This window comes from Natrix helvetica, assembly GCF_964273705.1.
Source record: "Natrix helvetica genome assembly, chromosome: Z".
Lineage (NCBI taxonomy): Eukaryota > Metazoa > Chordata > Lepidosauria > Squamata > Natricidae > Natrix > Natrix helvetica.
This window is the reverse complement of record NC_138554.1, coordinates 46,065,443-46,084,122: the sequence shown is the minus strand read 5'-3', so window position 1 is coordinate 46,084,122 and position 18,680 is coordinate 46,065,443. Positions and strand designations below refer to the sequence as shown.

Here is an 18,680-nt window from a genome sequence, read left to right as displayed (position 1 = left end):
AGTCCGACCTATTGCAACCCCATGGACAATGTTCCTCCAGGCCTTCCTATCCTCTACCATCCTTTGGAGTCCATTTAAGCCACCTCATTCTCTGCCGTCCCCTTCTTCTTTTGCCCTCAGTCTTTCCCAGCATTAGGCTCTTTTCCAGTGAGTCCGTCCTTCTCTTTTGGTGGCCAAAGTATTTGAGTTTCGTCTTCAGGATCTGGCCTTCTAATGTGCAGTCAGGGCTGATTTCTAGAACTGACTGGTTTGATTGCCTTGCAGTCCAAGGGACTCGCAGGAGTCTTCTCCAGCACCATAGTTCAAAGGCCTCAATTCTTTGGCGCTCGTCCTTTCTTATGGTCCAACCTTCACAGCCATACATTGCAACTATTGATGAATAAATAGAGGATTTTAACTAGAACAGCAAAGTGTGGAGCAAACAAACCCACACTCGCAGTTTTATTGCCACAATTTAATGACATATTTTCACTATTGCAGTATTACTGTTTTATTTTTATCTCTGCAATTTAAATCCTATTCAGTTACAAAAGGGATTATAAGCAGTTTGCAAGTAACCAAAACACAAAGTAATAATTATTTAACTCAGGGGGGGTCTCTGCTACACCATCAATTCCCAGAGGCTTTCTGGAGAATAATGATGTCAGAAGTCCCTTCCCTTCAATAGGCAATTGTTGTTTTGAAGTTTTCTTTTAATTCTATTTTACTTCAACATTGTTTTAAGTAACATAGAACCTTTTTTGAAATTAGTGGCAGAAAGAAAAAGAAATATAAAAACATTAAAACTAGAATTACCGTATATTACATGTGTGTGTGTGTGTGTGTGTGTGTGTAGTATTAATTGTAAAGATCCAAACAAAGGAAGTGTATTTAGTGCCTGATTGACACAAAGGAAGTGTATTTAGTGCCTGATTGACACTGCATGCCATGTATCTAGCTTTCCATTTAAATTGATTTTCAAAATTTGAATTTCTGTTATCTTCCTGTTGCTTGAACTTAGAAAAGCGCCAGTAAAGGGGTGAGTAAATTCGGTGCCTGTCTTGACACATAATTTAAAATTTATGACAGTACACAGAAAGCAAAGGAAAAAAATCAAAATTAGAAAAAGAAGTAAAAATAATTTGTATTCTTTCTCTTTAATCTTTCCTACTCACCATGTTGTCTAGGGACAATAGGAAGTTAGTGTTCTCACATCTTCCATTTATATTGCTCATTATTGTATTTGTGTCTCTATTCCTTTCTCCTGCTTGTTTCCTGTTCCAGAATCTTTAGCAAATGCATTGATTTAAAATAGCAGCTGGTGCTATACATTGTTGCAGGGTTTGAAAACTATTGATTGATGGTCATTACTTGTTTGTTCTAGGCAGTATAGATATCACTCCAAATCGTGCGAGTCCCACATTATTAACACAGTTTTAGAGGATTAGATTTGTGTTTGTTTACAGACTTATTCAGTTGTGGCAGTTTTTCTCTTCTTATTTATTTATTTATTATTTATTATTCATGCTTCTAGACCGCCCCCTCTCCCAAAAGGGACTCGGGGCGGTGTACAGTCCATGCAAAATATATCAAAATACAATAAAAAATGAATATGTACAGTTCTTCATAAGACATTTTTTGTATTTTTGTACAGATTCATGAAACAATTGAATCTATTAATCAATTGAAGACACAACGAGATTTTATGCTGAGTTTTAGTAATAATCCTCAGGATTTTATTCAGGAGTGGATCAGATCTCAACAAAGAGATTTGAAGGTAAGTATTTGGATGACTATGGAGGATTTATGCAGGGGTGAATAACTCCATACATGTATAGCCCAAAGTAAGCAACATTAAATTATATCAGGCTTGTTAACATAATTGTGTATGTGTAATTACTTGAATGCTTCCATAATTGGGCTTTTACTGACCTTTATCTGGCACTCCTATGAATTCGAATTCAATTACTTTAAGACTAGCAATCAAAATTATGCAAATTAACCTGTCAATTACCCATACATTTTGAAATTCATGCTACATGGATATAAATCAGTTCCTTTTTTGTTTACATGTTTGTTGATCCCACTCTTATATGAGGCTTGAAGTAATCCTTACTTCCCCTGAGTTTTTTTCATATCTTGAAGAAAGGAAAATATACAAAATAGATCATTTATTCCATTGACTGGGAAAGATGCATTTTAAATGGGAAAGAAGAAATAAAATAGAGATAACATGCTTATGTATTCTTCAAATGCATCTAACTGCCCAATATTAATACACTACTGGGTTATAATAATATTTATATGGTGCAATATAATCTAGATATATCAGCGTCCCCCTTTCTTTATATTTTTTTCAATCTTCCTGGAGCTTCTGAATTAGCTAAGTTTATAATATTCATAACTAGCTAAATTTCAGTATGATCAAGTTTCAGTGGAATTGTTTTGGAACATAACACTGAACAATCCACAATTCCCTCTTCCATGTTTCCATTTGGCATTAGATTATCACAGAGGTGGCTGGGAACCCAGAAGAAGAGAGACGGGCTGATTTCTATCAGCAACCATGGATGCAAGAAGCTGTTGGACGACATATCTTTGCAAAGGTAGGAGAGCATAATTCAGTGTAACTTTTTTTTAAATTAACATTTTTTCCTAATTTCAACATGGAGGCAGAGTAAACAAGAGAACTGTATTTTTAATGCAGTGCAGTCTTCAAAGTGAAGTCACTCTTTCAGTGCATATTTCAGAGCTAATTAAGGTGCTTTCCTGCTTATATTTGACTTCACTGTTTTTTGCTCTCCCATGGAATTCCTTTGTAGAAGTGGATAACAACTTTTCCCAGTACTTATTGATGAAACAATTATAATTTCTGACCAATGTTATATTTAGTGGAACTGGTAGAATTTATCCTGAGATGGTAATTAGAGCACTTAAGAGTTCTCCAAACTACTTCTGCAAGGAAGTAATACGTATCTGGTACTTGTTCTATTTGTGGCTGTCATCTAGCGCTATAATGGTTTTCTGTCTTTCAGGTTCAGCAGCGCAGACAAGAACTGGAACAAGTGCTTGGTGTTCGCCTTACTTAGTGCTGCCTTCTTTTGCAGTTCTTCCACACTTCCTGGTACTTTGGAATGGACCAATAGGCAGACAGTCCTTGTCCTTTCCTCTTGGAAGGTGGGGGGGGGGGGATTCTGCTGCCATTGCATATGTGTTCAGTACTCTTTATGGACTCATATAAGGCATCCTTCAGCAGAGAAGGGAGCTCTTTCCTCACCAAAACCTGCCCTTTATATGTGCTTTGCCTTTAAGGCACTAGGAATTTTTGTTTTGAGTTGCTTCTACCTCTTAGCAGAGCTTTTGCAGTCTTGCAATGCAGGAACCTGCTCCTCATTTTTAACCAAAGCTTGTGTCCATTCCTGCCAGTTTTGCTGGCATTTAATCTTTGCACTATCTTTTTGTTGGGCTTGGGTGCAGTTTTGTTTCCTGTAGAAAGTTTGTTAATGTATACTTGGTGGTGGCCTCTATTCCACCCTATGCAATTGATATTCCACAATATCACAAAGGGGGAGGGGTCGGTGCTCAGATAGTGCTATGCTGTTAATAACAATCATTTCCCATTAATATATACATGTGTGTGTGCGTGATTTAGAACAGTGGAGAGTATATATTTTATGGCAAGGTTACAATGCTAGAGGAAATATTTCTGAGGCTACCAGCCAAAGGATATAGGTAGTAATTTCCTCAACCTCCTCTAATTTCCTTCAAGTGCCTTCATTTTCCAGGCTTTTGGGCCCTCATCTTCCAAAGATGATATCCCTGCTTTCTGGCCTGCCCCTTTATATAGTTTGGCTAAGTAGAAGCTGATGAGATGTTTATCTATAAGCAAGTATGTTACCGATTTCTATGTTAATTTTTTAAAAATAAAAAACATTTTAGCAGCAACTGGTGTTACAAATCTTGTTATTCAGTTCCTTAGGATGTTGGAGACATTAAAGCATGTGGTACACTGGCTGGTGTGTTAAATTGAATTTTTAAAATGAAGGATACTATGAAATAGAAAGATATGAGTTTACACTGCATATCCCTTGAGCAGCACTGTGCCCTATTGAACCAGAGTTCCCCAATCTTTCCAGCATTATGGACCAGGCGTGGGGAGGGGATGGTTTCAGGCGAGTGGCTAGCAAGCACAAATATGTACTCCATTTGCACTTTCACAAATGGAACATGTTTCCCTGCTGCTTGTGCAAGTAGGGATGTGCACATGCATGTTCGCCCATCACTTCCACAGACTGGTTTCAAATGGTTGTTGGGATCCTTTGATGTAGACTGCAAAATTATTTTTCATATGCAGAATGCTTAAAAGTAAACAATTGCAACTATATTGAGTACATGAAATCATCTAGTTTTATGTCTGATCACAACACATATCCAGTTGGTTCTGAATGTAATGAGAAGACTACTTTGAAGTTGGTAAAAAGATCAGTAGTTCCAAAGTATTGTTCAGTAACACATTAGGAACTCATCCGCATTTACAACGGCATATGCATGAAACTTTTATTATTACTTTTGACCATAGTTCAAGGATGCCTTAAGAAGCCTCTTCCCCGAAAGCTTAGATTTTGCTGAGTCCATTAAACTCAGTTCTTAAACTCCCAACAATTGCATATCATGATTTACTTCACACACGTTTGTAGTTTTTAACAAAAACAGCCCAATAAATAGTTGCTACTTAGTTTATTAGAGGGGAAGGGGAACAGGATGGGGAAGCAGGTTCTCTATCTCAAAATTGCAAAGTTTAATTTGCAGGACTACTTTCAAAATTTCACAGTAATTATTCAATTAAACGTTCGTTATGGTACAATTTTCACTTCATAAAGCAAAGGAACCTATTTAGTTAACTGTTTCTATTCATACATGCAATTCTACTTCTTGCTTTTTAGACATCAAAATAAGCTAGTCAGGGGACTTTTAATAAAACAAAATGTGAATGAGTTATTTTAATATCAACTATTTTAATATTTTTCAAGACATTCTCCCTAAGTAATTTTTCTCCCCTCTACCCTAAACTTGATTATGACAAGTTCAATATATTTACCATTTCATAGGCACAAAGATACACAAAATTTTTCAACCCAGAAACAAACTCTTCTTATTTTCTACACCAGTCTGGTTTGGAAGAGTTACTTCCAGAATTTCCTGGAGTAACATGAAGTAGTAGACTGATACAGAATATTTAGTTCTGGATCAAGTTGCACCAAGTCTAACATGTACCTTTCCAAAGTACAACTTAGAGTAGAAGTACAAAACCTGAAAACACTGTTTCAAAGACATATTATTACAGACTTAACCAGACTTTTAGGAGGACCTAATCTCCTAAAATGTTTCCAGTGAGAAAACATGCAATTCATTTGGTTTTATAAACTAATGTCATTGCTGAAAAGCTGAACAAATTCTTAAAAAAACCCTTTCCCCTTTTCCATTTACAATCATTTATATTGTTTTATTACATGAAAAACAAGTAAATGACATTAGGAAATAACTTGATGAAACAGCAGCAACTTTTTATTACTTCCAGAGTTTCTTGATAGACATGTTCTTCTCACTGTCTTTTTGCATAACCTGCCAAGGGAAAAGTAGCATTAGAAACAAAGCACAAAGTAACACATAAATTGCAGCTTTTAAAAAGCTTTCTTCTACCACTTGGCTGGCTGTTTAAATCCATATATTTTACTATCTCTCCCTGACCAAAAAACCTCTCAACTAGTTAATTCCATGATAAAATTGTACCTTCAAGTTACCTTCGGTATCCTATTTTAATAAAAATGCAGGAGTTTTTGATGTAAGTCATCACTCACCTATCCAATTAAATGTCAGGCTTCAAGTAATTCAACTTTTGAGAACTCCACTATTACATGCTACAGCTTCACTGGAAAAAGGCAGTTCCAGTTTAGTCACTCCTCACCTTAAGTAGTACTCTGTTACAATTTTAATTATCACCCTAATTATTTATTCAGCAATCATTCAGTTATGATGGCACTGAACAAATGGTAGTTACCACTTGCCAGCACCCCTTTGATCATGTGACTAATCTGGGCACTTGGCAATTAATTCGCACTTAAGATTGATCACCATTTGCAACATTCCATGCTGGCTTCCACAGAAATTTATGGAGCCAGCAGAGATGATCAAAAGTTGCTGTGGTAAGTCTCTCTTACCCGTGCATACTCTGCAACCCTTCTATGCTTATGCTGCCCATTTGCACAATCAGTGACCTGTGCCTCACATCCCCCCCTGCACATGACCCATGTTGCTTGTGCACATCGTCCTTGATCTATAGTTCTTGTACACAATGAAGGCAAATATACACCCTTGCACTCTCCCTGACCTATCCCCTGCCTCTTGTGCACTTTCCCTGACTCACCCAACAACTCACCATCGTTAACTTTCCCTGTGTGTCCCCCTTGCACTCTCTCTTCCACTCTCTTATGTGCCTGCCAGTCTAGGACATACAGCTTCCTGCTGGTTTCCCATGGTTGCCTCACCTAATGACTACAGGATTCAGTTAAAAATGGCAACCAGGACTGCAGAGTTTGCCATCATTAAGTGATGCAATTAAGTTTTATGACCTTATCAGTTGTCAGAAATTTCAATCCTAATTGTCATCATAAGTCCAGGGATACTATCACACAGTTAGCATGCCCAGTGGATATTCTGAATCAAAATTAAAAGCATTACAATTCAATATATAAGAATAACTCATTAGGGAAGGCAGCTGTATATACTGGGTCTTTCTTTTGTCTCTTATATCAATCACCAAAAGTACCTTTGCTACAGCCATTTCAAAGTCTTCTTGAGTTACGTGTACTCTCCTCTCTCTCAATGCATACATTCCAGCCTCTGTACATACACCCTGCAACACAAATTAGTACAATATAGTATGTCCTGTTCTGTTAAATATCAGTAAACACAGAGATCAGCCAGACCATCTTTTGTCTCATCTAAAAATAATACAATTATTCCTAATGCTAACAGTGCAGTTTTTAATCATATGCATGCATAAAATGCTAATTTTAATTCAAGCACTAATTCTTGGAAATATTTCTTTTGAAACATTTAGCAATTATATGCTTTAACACCAACATTCATTTTTACCGGTCATAAAAAAGAACCATGCAAATAATGGTCTCTTCGGTGTTGAAAAACAGTTTTGCACAGCAGAATGCCAAAATGACATTTTAATATCATAAAAATATCAGGAAAATATTTGCCAATATTCCTCCTATTCACAAGTTAAAAAATTATATCCCCACATATTTCTAATAATCCATGACTTTTTTTTTAGAAAAACCATTCACTTAAAAAGCTACAGCAACTGATCTGGCATCCCTTTAAATCACCCCATTACCTTGACCTCGGCTCCGGAAGCCCCCGGCATTAGTTCTGCAATCTTCCGCAGATTGATTCCTCTTGTCAGATTCATCTTACGAGAATGAATCTTCAGGATGTCTAGACGAGCCTATTGGAATCAAAAGAGAGCCAAAACAGTATAGAAAGTACAATACAGAACAGCTGATGGACATTCTCCAGCATCTCTTTATTGGAGAAAGTCTATTACAAGAAGCAAAATGAAAAGCTGCCCCACTCTTACCTCTTCATTTGGAGGCGGGAATTCTATTTTTCTATCAATGCGGCCAGGACGAAGCAAGGCTGAATCCAAGATATCTATGCGATTAGTTGCCATAATTACCTGCAAAAAGATATGTTACTGAACTGAACATTCATCCTATGCCACTCCCAAGCCTAAAAAGTCTCTTTTGAGCTATCTATTACAAGTCTGTCTTATATAACTAACCTCCCCTATCCAAATTCTTTTTATACATCCACTCCCCTTTATTGGCATAACTTTATACTCATATATGCAATTATCTAGGATACATATTTCATTTTGGCTTCTCATGATTTGTAAAATCTTCCAAAAGTCTGAACTGTATGTCTGAAGTCCCAATGGCTTTGTCATGTAACCAAGATTTTAAAAATTCTACCTTAGCAGAATCGGTGAACACAAGCTTATGACATCACACCTCTTTCAAACATACCTTGATGTTCTTAGTAGCTTCAAAACCATCAAGCTGATTGAGCAATTCCAACATTGTACGCTGAACTTCACTGTCCCCACCAGATCCACCTTCCAAGCGAGAAGAACCAATGGAGTCTATCTCATCCATGAAAATGATGGAAGGAGCATGCTCCCTTGCCATGACAAACAGCTCACGTACCATTCGTGCACCTGTCATCATAAATTAATCATATTAACTCCTTTAGTCCCCTGAAATGATCACAGTAAGCTCTCCACAAATATGGATTCTTTAAAATATTTTGCTGCAGTTCTAACTTTAATTGCATTTTCTATCCCTGAATTCCTTTCCAAGGCATCTTTTTAACTCCGGGTTGCACATGATTACTATATTGCTGAATTACATCACTTGGAAAATACTGCAATGCACAGGGGTATCCTTAACATCATCTAGAGCAGTGTTTCTCAACCTTCCCAATGCCGTGACTCCTTAATACAGTTCCTCATGTTGTGGTGACCCCCCAACTATAAAATTGGTGTCTCGGTTCCTAAGACCATCGAAAATATGTGTTTAGCCGACCCCTGTGAAAGGATTGTTCAACCCCCAAAGGGGACCCGACCCACAGGTTGAGAACCACTGACCTAGAAGCTTCAACTGGTCTAGAATTCAGTAGCATGGATAGTAATGGGCAGTGATGTGCGGTGAGGTTTATGGCTGGTGAGGCTGGTGACGTCATCAGCGCAAGCCGCAGTCCCCTTCATGTTGACTCAGGAAAGAAGGGAATGGGACCATGTGTGTAGGAGGCTAGCGCTGAGGAGCTTCCTGCACACATGGTCCCATTCCCCTCCTTCCTGAGTGATTGATGATTTTTTTAAAAATAAAGGCCATCCTAAAAAGCTGGGGGGGGGAAGAGACTTGTAAAGGATTAGTCATATAACCTGAATGCCAAGCTGACTTAAGCACTCTATAATAAACACCTCAATGACCTCATACTGGAGATAGACCAGGCAACCCCGGGTTCCGACATTAATTTAACCATCTGAATATATGGAGAAGGCTGACTCCTGACCTCTCTGAAACTGGATTACCACGGAATAAAAAAACTGCTTTCCTCCCAAAAACCCCTTCTGCGCCAGCCGACATTAAGAACAGCAGAAGGTTTCTCTTTCCCGGATCCGATTGCACAATGAAAGCCCCACGGAGGACTCAGGCATCTCTTCGTCCCTCCTGCGGATGCACCCAGAGCAGGCGTGCAAGCCCGGGGTCCGTTTGCCGAGTCAGAGCTCTCTTTATGAGCCGTACAAGGCGAACGGGGAAGGAAACGGGGCCAAGAACTTCGCCTCCCCAAAGTCCCACAAAATGGAGACCTTCTTCCACTCCCAAAACCGTGGCACTTCCCCCCCGCAAAGCCAGGGGCCTTCACCCACCTCTTCAGCTTCGCTTTCTCCCTCCTCCGCAAGGCATCACCTGCTTGCATTGGCCGCCGTCTCCCCCCGGCGCCGCTCGCTGCCTTCACGGGCTCCCCCCCTCCCCGACTCAGGAAGGCGGGGAATGGGACGTGTGCAGGAGGCTGAGGCAGCTTCAGCCTCCTGCACACATGGTCCCATTCCCCGCCTTCCTGACTCCTGAGTCAACATGAAGGGGACCACGGAGTGCGCTCCGCGGGACCGCGGCTCACGCTCCGTGGTCCCCTTCATGTTGACTTAGGAAGGCGGGGAATGGAACCACATGTGCAGGAGGGAGGCTGAGGCTAGAGGAGCCTCCTGCACACTTGGTCCCATTCCTGACCACGTGTGTGGAAGGCTCCTCAGCGCCTTTTCGCTTTTCCCTTTTTTTTTATTTTCATGGTGAGAGCGGTGAGGCTCTGCCTCCCCTGACCGCACGTCCCTGGTAATGGGAATGCCTTAATATATTCTTGTGACAACTCTGCTCCACTATTTTGCATTGTTACCAGTCTGCTTCTAGGTGCAATTCAAGTGCCAATTATAAGTAGTTCTTGACTTACAGTCATTCAAAGTTTCAGTGGTGCTGAAAAAAGTGACTTATGACCAGTATGTGCTCTTACAACCATTTCAACATCTCCTATGCTCATGTGATCAAAATTTGGACTCTTGGCAAGTATCATTTATTTATATTCGCATCATTCTATGGTCATGAGATTACCATTTGCGAGCTTCCAGGGAGCTTTCAACGAAGTCAATGAAGTAAACTGGATTCACTTAACAACTACAGCAAAAAGGTCATAAAATTATATGTAGTTCACTTAACTACATTGTTTAATGATGGAAGTTGGGCAATGCATAAATTAAATTAAATTTCCAAACTGCATAATCCTTCCCCAAAAGTTACCTTCTCCAATGAATTTCTGCACAAGCTCAGAGCCAGAGACACGGATGAAAGTACAGTCAGTGTGATGAGCCACAGCCCGGGCCAGCAACGTTTTTCCAGTGCCAGGGGGTCCATACAATAGCACACCCTGTATGAGAGAATTTAAGATTAGTGGGGGATATACAAGAATTCTAAATTCAAAGAATGTAGTAGAGACTTTATGCAGCATGCTGGTACCCCACCCTGTAGACAGCTTCCATTCTTATTCAATGAAACAAGGCATACATGCACGCACTTAGGCATGGAAAGATGGCTATGAGTTTAACACATTGTTTTGGAGAAGTAGTGATGTGCTTCATTAAGAATCAGCTTCAGTACCATTTAGCAATTAGCAATTCATTTTCCAAAGTGCCTATAATCAATTGCAATATTTATCAAATTTATACACTATCCATTTCGGGGGGGGGGGGGGAGGGGTTTTTTACAAATGAAAGCCACAAAGAGACATACAAGAGACATAGATAAAAAGAAAAGTTAACAAGTTAAAAAGATGGACTGTCCTCAAGCCACCAACCACTCCTAGGATTATATGTTGCTCTCCCATCCCCATGCCAGTTGTCAGAGTCAGGTCTTGTTGTTCTTCCAGAAGGCTACTAGAGTGCAGGCCCATCTTACCTCTGTCCATAAGACAGCAGAGAAGGCGGTCTTCCTAGGCTGCCAATCAAAAGGCCCTCCTAATCATAGCTGCCAACTATTTGAATATGAGTCATGGATCCAGGACACCAGATTACACACTGGGTCTGTCTGGGACAGGACAACCCTATTCAAGACGAAAGATCATAATCTCCCTATATACAGAGGAGCCTCCAACTCACAGCCAGTTCATCTTACCAGGGTTCAATTGAAGACCAGTGTTCCCTATCCAGACCACAGTAAGCAGCACAAAAGGGCATCCATGACATCACCCTATTCACCCAGGACAGAGTTTTACTCTACGTGAATTAAGCGTGATACCTCATCTGAATCTGCAAATTGATACCTCAGTCCATGATGAAGGATAATCTGATCTAGCAGCTCCATGTTAAATAGAGTTTAAAACGTTAAAAAAGAGTAGAGAGGGCACCAAGCCTTGCAGTACTCTGCTAAGCAGGAACAATAGGCTGGACCTATCAACACTGACTGGAATTAGCCTTCGAGGGAGAATGGGAAGCAGTATAAAATTGTGCCCCCCCCTCAAAAAAAAACCTTGGAAGCTGACCTAAATGAAAACTATGGGTGATGATATATTAAAGACTATTGAGAAGAGTTCATATGAATTCACTACCTCCATCCCATTCCTACTAGAGATCATCCAAAAGTATGACCAATACCCTTTATGTCCCTTTTCTAAACTTGAAACATGACTAAAAGTGGTGCAAACAATCTGTATCATCCAGGATCCTCTAAAGCTGCATCATGATCACCTTATCAAACACCTTTCTTAAAAAGGAAAGTTGGAAGACAAAAATATCCAGAAAGAAGGGATCAAGTGATGGCTTTTTGAGAAGGTGTACCAGCATGATTTTAAGTACTACCAGCAATATCCCCTCCCTCAAGGATGAATTAAACATCACTAGGACCCACCCACGTCATCTCCCAGGTAGACTTAACAACCAGGAGGGACATGGATCTCATTCACAGGGGACCAACACTTACAGTTCTGAGAACCCTGTCCACTTCCTTGGGTCCAAGAGGATCAATGTGTTCCCAGATAACTGGGTAAATTCATTCCTCAGGCATCTCCAAAGCACATGCACCATGCTTTGTCTGCAACTGAGAATAAATCCAGATAGATTTTATCTATCGGATGCACTGAAAATTCTTAAGTATAGCCTGAAGGCAAACTTTAAAGCTCCCGTACCCAGGATCCAAAAAACCCTAAACAAGGTAATCAGGAAGCACTCTATGGACATAGTAAGAATGGAGAAATACTGACATTTGCCCACTCTTAACCCTACAGTATAGGCCTCAATAGTGGCTCTTAACTTGGATTCATTCTTCATCTTCCTACATTGGTATTGTAGAAGTCTCTTGACCCTTTTCAGCTGTCTCAATTCCTCCATAAAACACAGAGAATACCAGGAACAAAAAGTCGAGAGGCCTTTTCTAAATGTCTAAATCTTATAAGCATATCCTAACCTATACATCAAGAGAAAAATACCCAAAGAAACTACTTTCAAATAAGCTTGCCTCAACACCCACTGAATTATGAATTACAAGTCTACCTATTGCTTTTCAGAGAACATTGCACGTGGAGATCCTCAACCCACCTAGCCCATTATATGCAAGAACCACAATAGTGCTCTAATATCTCAAGCACATGATTTCTCAGATCTCAGTACTGAGATTTTTGGACTGTATATACCAAGGGTTGAAATTGAAACAAAACATATGTATAGCTCCTCTTAACCTCTGATATTCCCATCTTATTGAAGTCTTTTTCAAAAGCAGTCTAACGTCCTTTCAATTTCTCAAGGTTTGTGTGCCCCTTTGAAACACTTTTCACTTGCCTTCGGTTGAGCAATGCCCAAAGCTTCAAAAAGCTCTGGATGTTTAACTGGAAGTTCAATCACTTCCTTAATCTCTTTGATTTGCTTGTCAAGGCCACCAATCATCTCATAGGTGGAATCTGGAACTTTCTCCACCATCATCAATGAAACCAGAGGATCCACTTTGTTTGGTAGTATCTTATGCAGTGTGTAGCTATCATTCCTCAGAGCAACACGGCAGTTTGGTGTCACCTGGACAGTAAAGAGGAAAATATGTTGTAAGTAATGGAAGCAGGTCTAGTTTCTGATGAACCACTGGGGAGAATCACACATCCGGATCTAGGAAAGACTTTATGGCCTTCCTTATCCCCCGAAAGCAGGAATCAGCTTGCTTACATCATTGATGTCTATGTTTTTGTCCACATCAACAACAAACTTGCCTTCTGGATGAACCTGAAATACAAAATGGCCAATTAACTCTACTGGAAAAATATTTTTTATATTTAACAGCCAACAATCTAAGGTCAATAAGCAATGCTGTTATTGTATATCTGTATAGTAACAGCTGGCTCATAGTTTCTTTTGCAAAAGCAAATGAAACAGCTAGAAAAAACCCCTACATTATTTTAGGATAATTTATTTTGCAAGGCATGTCAAAACTGGATTTATTCAACATTCACTATTAAACCATATTATGTATATGTGCTGACTTGAGTTAATAATGAAATAAGGGTAGGATTTAATAAAACAATAATATATTTGCTGCTCTTGTCCTGAAATACTGTGGCAAACTACATTTAATTTTTAACAGATAATCACAGCTGCTACGTCACTGTTAATTTTATTAATAGTTAATTTTATTAATTAATTTATTAAATTAATAAAATTAATTTTATTAATTAATTAATTTATTTATTGTGTTAATTTTATTCCAACATCACAAATACAGCATTGATATCAACATTCCTACCAATTTGTCTCAAAGATCTAAGAATTGCAAGAATGCCATACAGTGTTTATTACATTAATGCTCTTTATTCAGGCAATCCTAAACCTAGGGCCACAACTGGGACCAGAATTTCTGTTGCTAAGCAAGGTAGTGAAGTGAGTTACACCCAATTGTACAACTTTTTATTTTACCCTCTTATTAAGCAAATCTGGCTTCTTCCACTAACTATGCTTGTTGAAAGCTGCTGGGAAGATTGCAAATGAGGTTAACATGAACCTGAGATGTTGCAAAATCATAAATACATATAGGCTGCCAAACTCCTAGTTCGATCACATAATCATGGGTACTGTATTTTTCGGAGTATAAGACACACCTTTTTTCCTCAAAAAGAGGCTGAAAATCTGGGTGCGTCTTATACACTGAACACAGCATTTTTGCCCCCCAAAGCCCGCCCCCTTCACCAGGGGAGGCGTTCAGAGAGCTCCTGGGTGCTGGGGAGGGCAGAAATGAGAAAAAAATAGACCAATTTTTGCCCCCCCCCTCAGACCCCAGCAGCAATCTATAAGCTTCCATAAGGCTATGCATGCATTTTGACAAAAAATGGGCCCATTTTCGTGAAAAACAGGCCATTTTTTGCTCATTTTTGCCCTCCCCCCACCAGCACTCTGCAAGCCTCAAGGCTATTCATGCCTTTTTTGCAGGGGAAAAACAAGCCCGTTTTCGCGAGGTTTGCAGAGTGCAAAAACATTTTTCCCCCTTTTGGAAAGCTCTTTAACTGATTGATGAGAATTACATTGATCAAGTGCTGTGCCAGCAGAAACAAAGTCTTAGGTGCTACAGATTGTCAGTGATTTCCTTCTCCAGCACATGGATAAATACACCTGGAAACATCTACCTACCTACCTTCTCTCTCTCTCTCTCCCTCCCTCCCTACTTACTTACTGTATTTCTCTCTCTCCCCTTCTATCTACCTACCTACCTACTCTCTCTCTCTCAATCCCTACCTATCTACTGTATTTCTCTCTCCCCCCTCTATCTACCTATGTACCTACCTACTCTCTCTCTCTCCCTATCTATCTACTGTATTTCTCTCCCTCTCTATTTCTTTCTCTCTATCCCTCTACCTACCAACCTACCTACTCTCTCTCTCTCACACTACCTACTGTATTTCTATCTTTCTACACACACTCTCTCTCTCCCTTCCTACCTACTGTATTTCTCTCTATTTCTCTTTCTCTCTATCCCTTTATCTACCTACTTACCTAATTACTCTCCCTCTCTCCCTATTGTATTCTCTCTTTCTCTCCCTCTCTATCCCTCTATCTACCTACCTACTTAAAAAAAAGCCTCTTCAAAACCTTGGTGCGTCTTATACTTCAGTGCGTCTTATACTCCAAAAATACAATATATTTTGACAGTCATAAGTGCAAGGCCCAGTCATAAGTAATTTTTTCAGTGCTGTTGTAACTTCAAATGGTTGCTAAATAATTCATTACAAGTCAAGGAGTACATGCAACTCTTCTCTTTTCCCCTCCCCCCACAACAATTTTATCTTAACAATCTTGACTGTGAAGATTTGAGCAGAAGGGTTTAATTCTATATATCTGCTGTAAAAATTTAAAAAATCCTAAACACTATTATTCTCAATTAATATTTCAGTCTATTTCCAATTGAGGGAACAAATATCTAAAATAGAGATAGATGTGTGCAAGGAAGACCATACCTTGACTAGCACCTTTTTTTTGTCCATTGCCCTCACCACTTCACCCACATAGGAACCCTGCTCCTGCAGAAGCTGCAATTCCTCACGAAGCAGGCGTACTAGAATATGTAAAGTATTTAAACAATAAATAATGCATCAACATAGGATGATTGGATGGATGGCAGAAAAGTAAAACTTAAAATCAACACAATGTAAAGACAGCTGGCTTGGTATTCAAACTGGCATTCAGATTCTTGGAACACTCCTAGTAAATAATGTTCTACTCTTCATCTAAGATATTCTCTTCATCCATCCTTGCTTACAACATCACATTTCTATAAGCTTATAAAATAAATTTTAATACATAAACTTCATATGTATAAACATTTGAGGATTGCAAATATATCTTTAATTAAAAGTTATTTAACAAGTAAACCATGTGCTTCATAAAGCTGTTCTGATATTTAATATTAAAAGTATAATTATGTATGAATCTATATGCAGACCAATTCCATTGTGCTCTACAGTATAAATTTGATTTTACCTATTTAGGAGATATAATATAATTATCTAGTTTGTCTTATATCACTCTTGTTTAAAATACCATATTCAACTCCCAAAATATTTACACAATTTTGGTTATTCTGCTCTTCATTTCTTGGTCATTAAAGCAATGCAACAAAGCACTATTTCTAACTTACCCTTGGCATTAAGTTCATTCCTCTGAGCCTGCAGTCGCCTTAGATTCTGACTCTTATCATTGACTATCAACTTCAAGGAAAAGGAAAAAGGCAATACATCATAAAAAACTCAGACAGAAATCAATTACCATGGTTTAGAGGCACAATAATAAAAAACATATATTCCCTGCTATAAGTATTACATAATCTGGAGCAAAAAGCTTTGCAAAGCATTTGTACCACTTCAAACTATCAATTAAGAAAATCAAAGGCATTATTTCTATTCTAGCCCAGTATAAACTGGATCAAAAACTAATAACCAAGTGTTTAGCTCTCATACTAGTAAGGAGAGTTCAAGACCTTATCCACCATGCCTTAAAGATTCATATCAAATATAGTAAATGTATGTCAAAACCCAATTTTTCCTGCTTACATACCTGTCTTTATTCACAATTATGAGCCCCAGAACAGGATTTACATATTACCGTTTTCTTCTTGAAGCATTAATGCAAATGCTACATTATGCTACATTAGGGGTGTCAAACTCAAGGCCCACAGGCTGGATCTGGCCGCAGTGCCTCTAGCAGCCAAAACAGGGCAAAAGTGCCGCAAGAGGCCATCCAGGCTGAAAACGGAGTGCCCATTTTGGTCTTGCAGGTTCCTGCAGGAGGTGTCTGTCCCATCTCCTCCACCCTGGCCGGCCCATGGAGAACTACAATACTGATCCGCCCATTGAAGAAATCCAGTTTGACACCCCTGTGCTATACATTATCAGCCATAATGAAGGTACAGTTTAAAGTTATCTAGAAATCACATTTCAAATCAACTACAATCCAAATGTTTCAAAGCTTAATTTACCCATCAGAAGAAAAATTATATTTGTAAAGAAAATAACATGACTTTTAATCTTTCAGGGACTCAATAACTCTTACCTGCAACTCCTCAATCTTGGACAGGTAATACTGGCGCAGCCCTGTACCACCTTTGCCCTCATCCAGGTCCATCTGTCAAGGAAAAGCAGAACAGGGTAAGTCATAAGACTTAAGTATACCTTTCAGTCAGAGAACAATTAATTCCTGGCACCTTGTAACTGCCATTTCATACTTCCTTTAGTCCCTAAGCTAACCCTTTTCTTTCTTTAAAACATAATTAAAGCCTAAAACAGACTTTACATCTGTTTCACAACTCCACTTCCACAGAAAAGTCCTCTTAAGTAATAACTTGAATTAGCAACATGAATGTTCAAGGCACTTTTGTATTTTACCTCACAACATGTACGTTCTCCCCACCTATCAATTCAGTTATCTGTCTGTGTCATTACAAGCATTTACATTGCAGGTGTTAGCACAAAAATGCATCAAGGAAATACAAAACAAGGTAGACCAGGAGTGAAAATGCATTCTTTTTTGTGGTTCCCAAGGGTCCCCGCACCCTCCGAGACCAAAAACGTAATTTTTACGGGGCAGGGGAGAAAGAGGAGATTTATGGCAAAAAGCAAAGCTCAAGACATCTCCGAAAATTCCTAAATCCCATTTCCAGAGACTTACTCCCACTCCCCCACTTCAGGGGCTGAGAATATCCTCAACTCCTGATGTGGCGTTCGAGGTAGACCGGGTGGACACACGTGAATGAAGATACATAGGAGGTACATTCCCATCTCCCCCCCCTCCCGCCCCCCACGCTGTAGTAACTGCCCTCCTTGTAACGTCACCAGCAACAAACGCCCTTCTACGACCGGAACGCCGTCCTCAGACAGCCGCACCTCTTCCTATTGCTCTGACCGGATACAATGAGAGCCCATTTCTTTCCGAAATCGCATCTCTTCCACCCGTCCCACTAGCAGAACAAAAAATAGCCGATGCCAACTCTCCCCTTTCCCTACCACTTTTTTCTTCTTGAATAAAGCGGCAGCTGCTGCTGATGTGACTCAGCAGTCATCAGGAGTCGCTTACCTGCTCCGGCCCCTCCACCGCCATTTTCTTTCGCCTATATTAACACTAGCCAGAAATGCGCGTGCGCTGAAGGAAGACAGAAATCAGCACGAGGCGCCTCCTTTTCCTGGTTCTTGCCCTTTACAAACATGAACGCTGATGCTTCACCCGTGGAGAAATTGTCCCGGAAACAGAGCCTCTTGGACGTTGAAACACAGTTTGAATTTCGTTGGAAGTGAACATGTAGGGCTGAATTTGGCTTTTAAATACGATTTGTGAATGTGGGAAACATATGAGACTCAAACACAGCTACCAGAAAGAACAGTCTTTATAAGCTATAAAGCGGCGTGCATAAGGGCACCAACGTGCCTACCGTCCCTGTCCTAATGTTCCCTTTTATTCGTATCCATTTCATGCATTCAAAATCATGTTTATACTTATATATGTTATCTAATACATGCTGGACGAAATAAATATAATTATTTCGATTCAAGGCGTAATAAAA

At 39.4% G+C, this 18,680-nt stretch overlaps 2 protein-coding genes across 4 annotated transcripts in view; one reads left to right on the top strand and one right to left on the bottom strand.

Moving 5' to 3' along the window:
• The window catches only part of SMARCD2 (SWI/SNF related BAF chromatin remodeling complex subunit D2), a 51,668-nt gene extending 48,457 nt beyond the window's left edge, over window positions 1-3,211 (top strand). The window contains exons 11-13 of the mRNA XM_081932547.1: window positions 1,634-1,756; window positions 2,484-2,585; window positions 3,015-3,211. Coding sequence (XP_081788673.1) covers window positions 1,634-1,756; window positions 2,484-2,585; window positions 3,015-3,068 — 279 coding nt within the window. The 3' untranslated portion in view covers window positions 3,069-3,211. The remainder of the gene's footprint in view (window positions 1-1,633; window positions 1,757-2,483; window positions 2,586-3,014) is intronic.
• A 1,488-nt stretch (window positions 3,212-4,699) lies between these two features.
• PSMC5 (proteasome 26S subunit, ATPase 5) lies at window positions 4,700-18,274 on the bottom strand. Of its 3 annotated transcripts, none has more exons than XM_081969733.1 (12): window positions 18,197-18,274; window positions 17,177-17,248; window positions 16,266-16,335; window positions 15,586-15,683; window positions 13,310-13,366; window positions 12,935-13,165; window positions 10,407-10,533; window positions 8,079-8,269; window positions 7,631-7,729; window positions 7,388-7,498; window positions 6,806-6,892; window positions 4,700-5,601 (listed from the first exon to the last, which is right to left on the bottom strand). In XM_081969733.1, the coding sequence occupies exons 1-12, from the start codon at window positions 18,218-18,220 to the stop codon at window positions 5,548-5,550; spliced, it is 1,221 nt and encodes a 406-aa protein (XP_081825859.1). In that variant the 5' UTR covers window positions 18,221-18,274; the 3' UTR covers window positions 4,700-5,547. The 3 variants fall into 3 exon arrangements, with proteins under 3 accessions (XP_081825859.1, XP_081825861.1, XP_081825860.1); XM_081969735.1 differs by having other exon boundaries at window positions 18,127-18,198; XM_081969734.1 differs by lacking the exon at window positions 18,197-18,274 and adding an exon at window positions 17,792-17,894.
• Window positions 18,275-18,680: the final 406 nt, after the last annotated feature.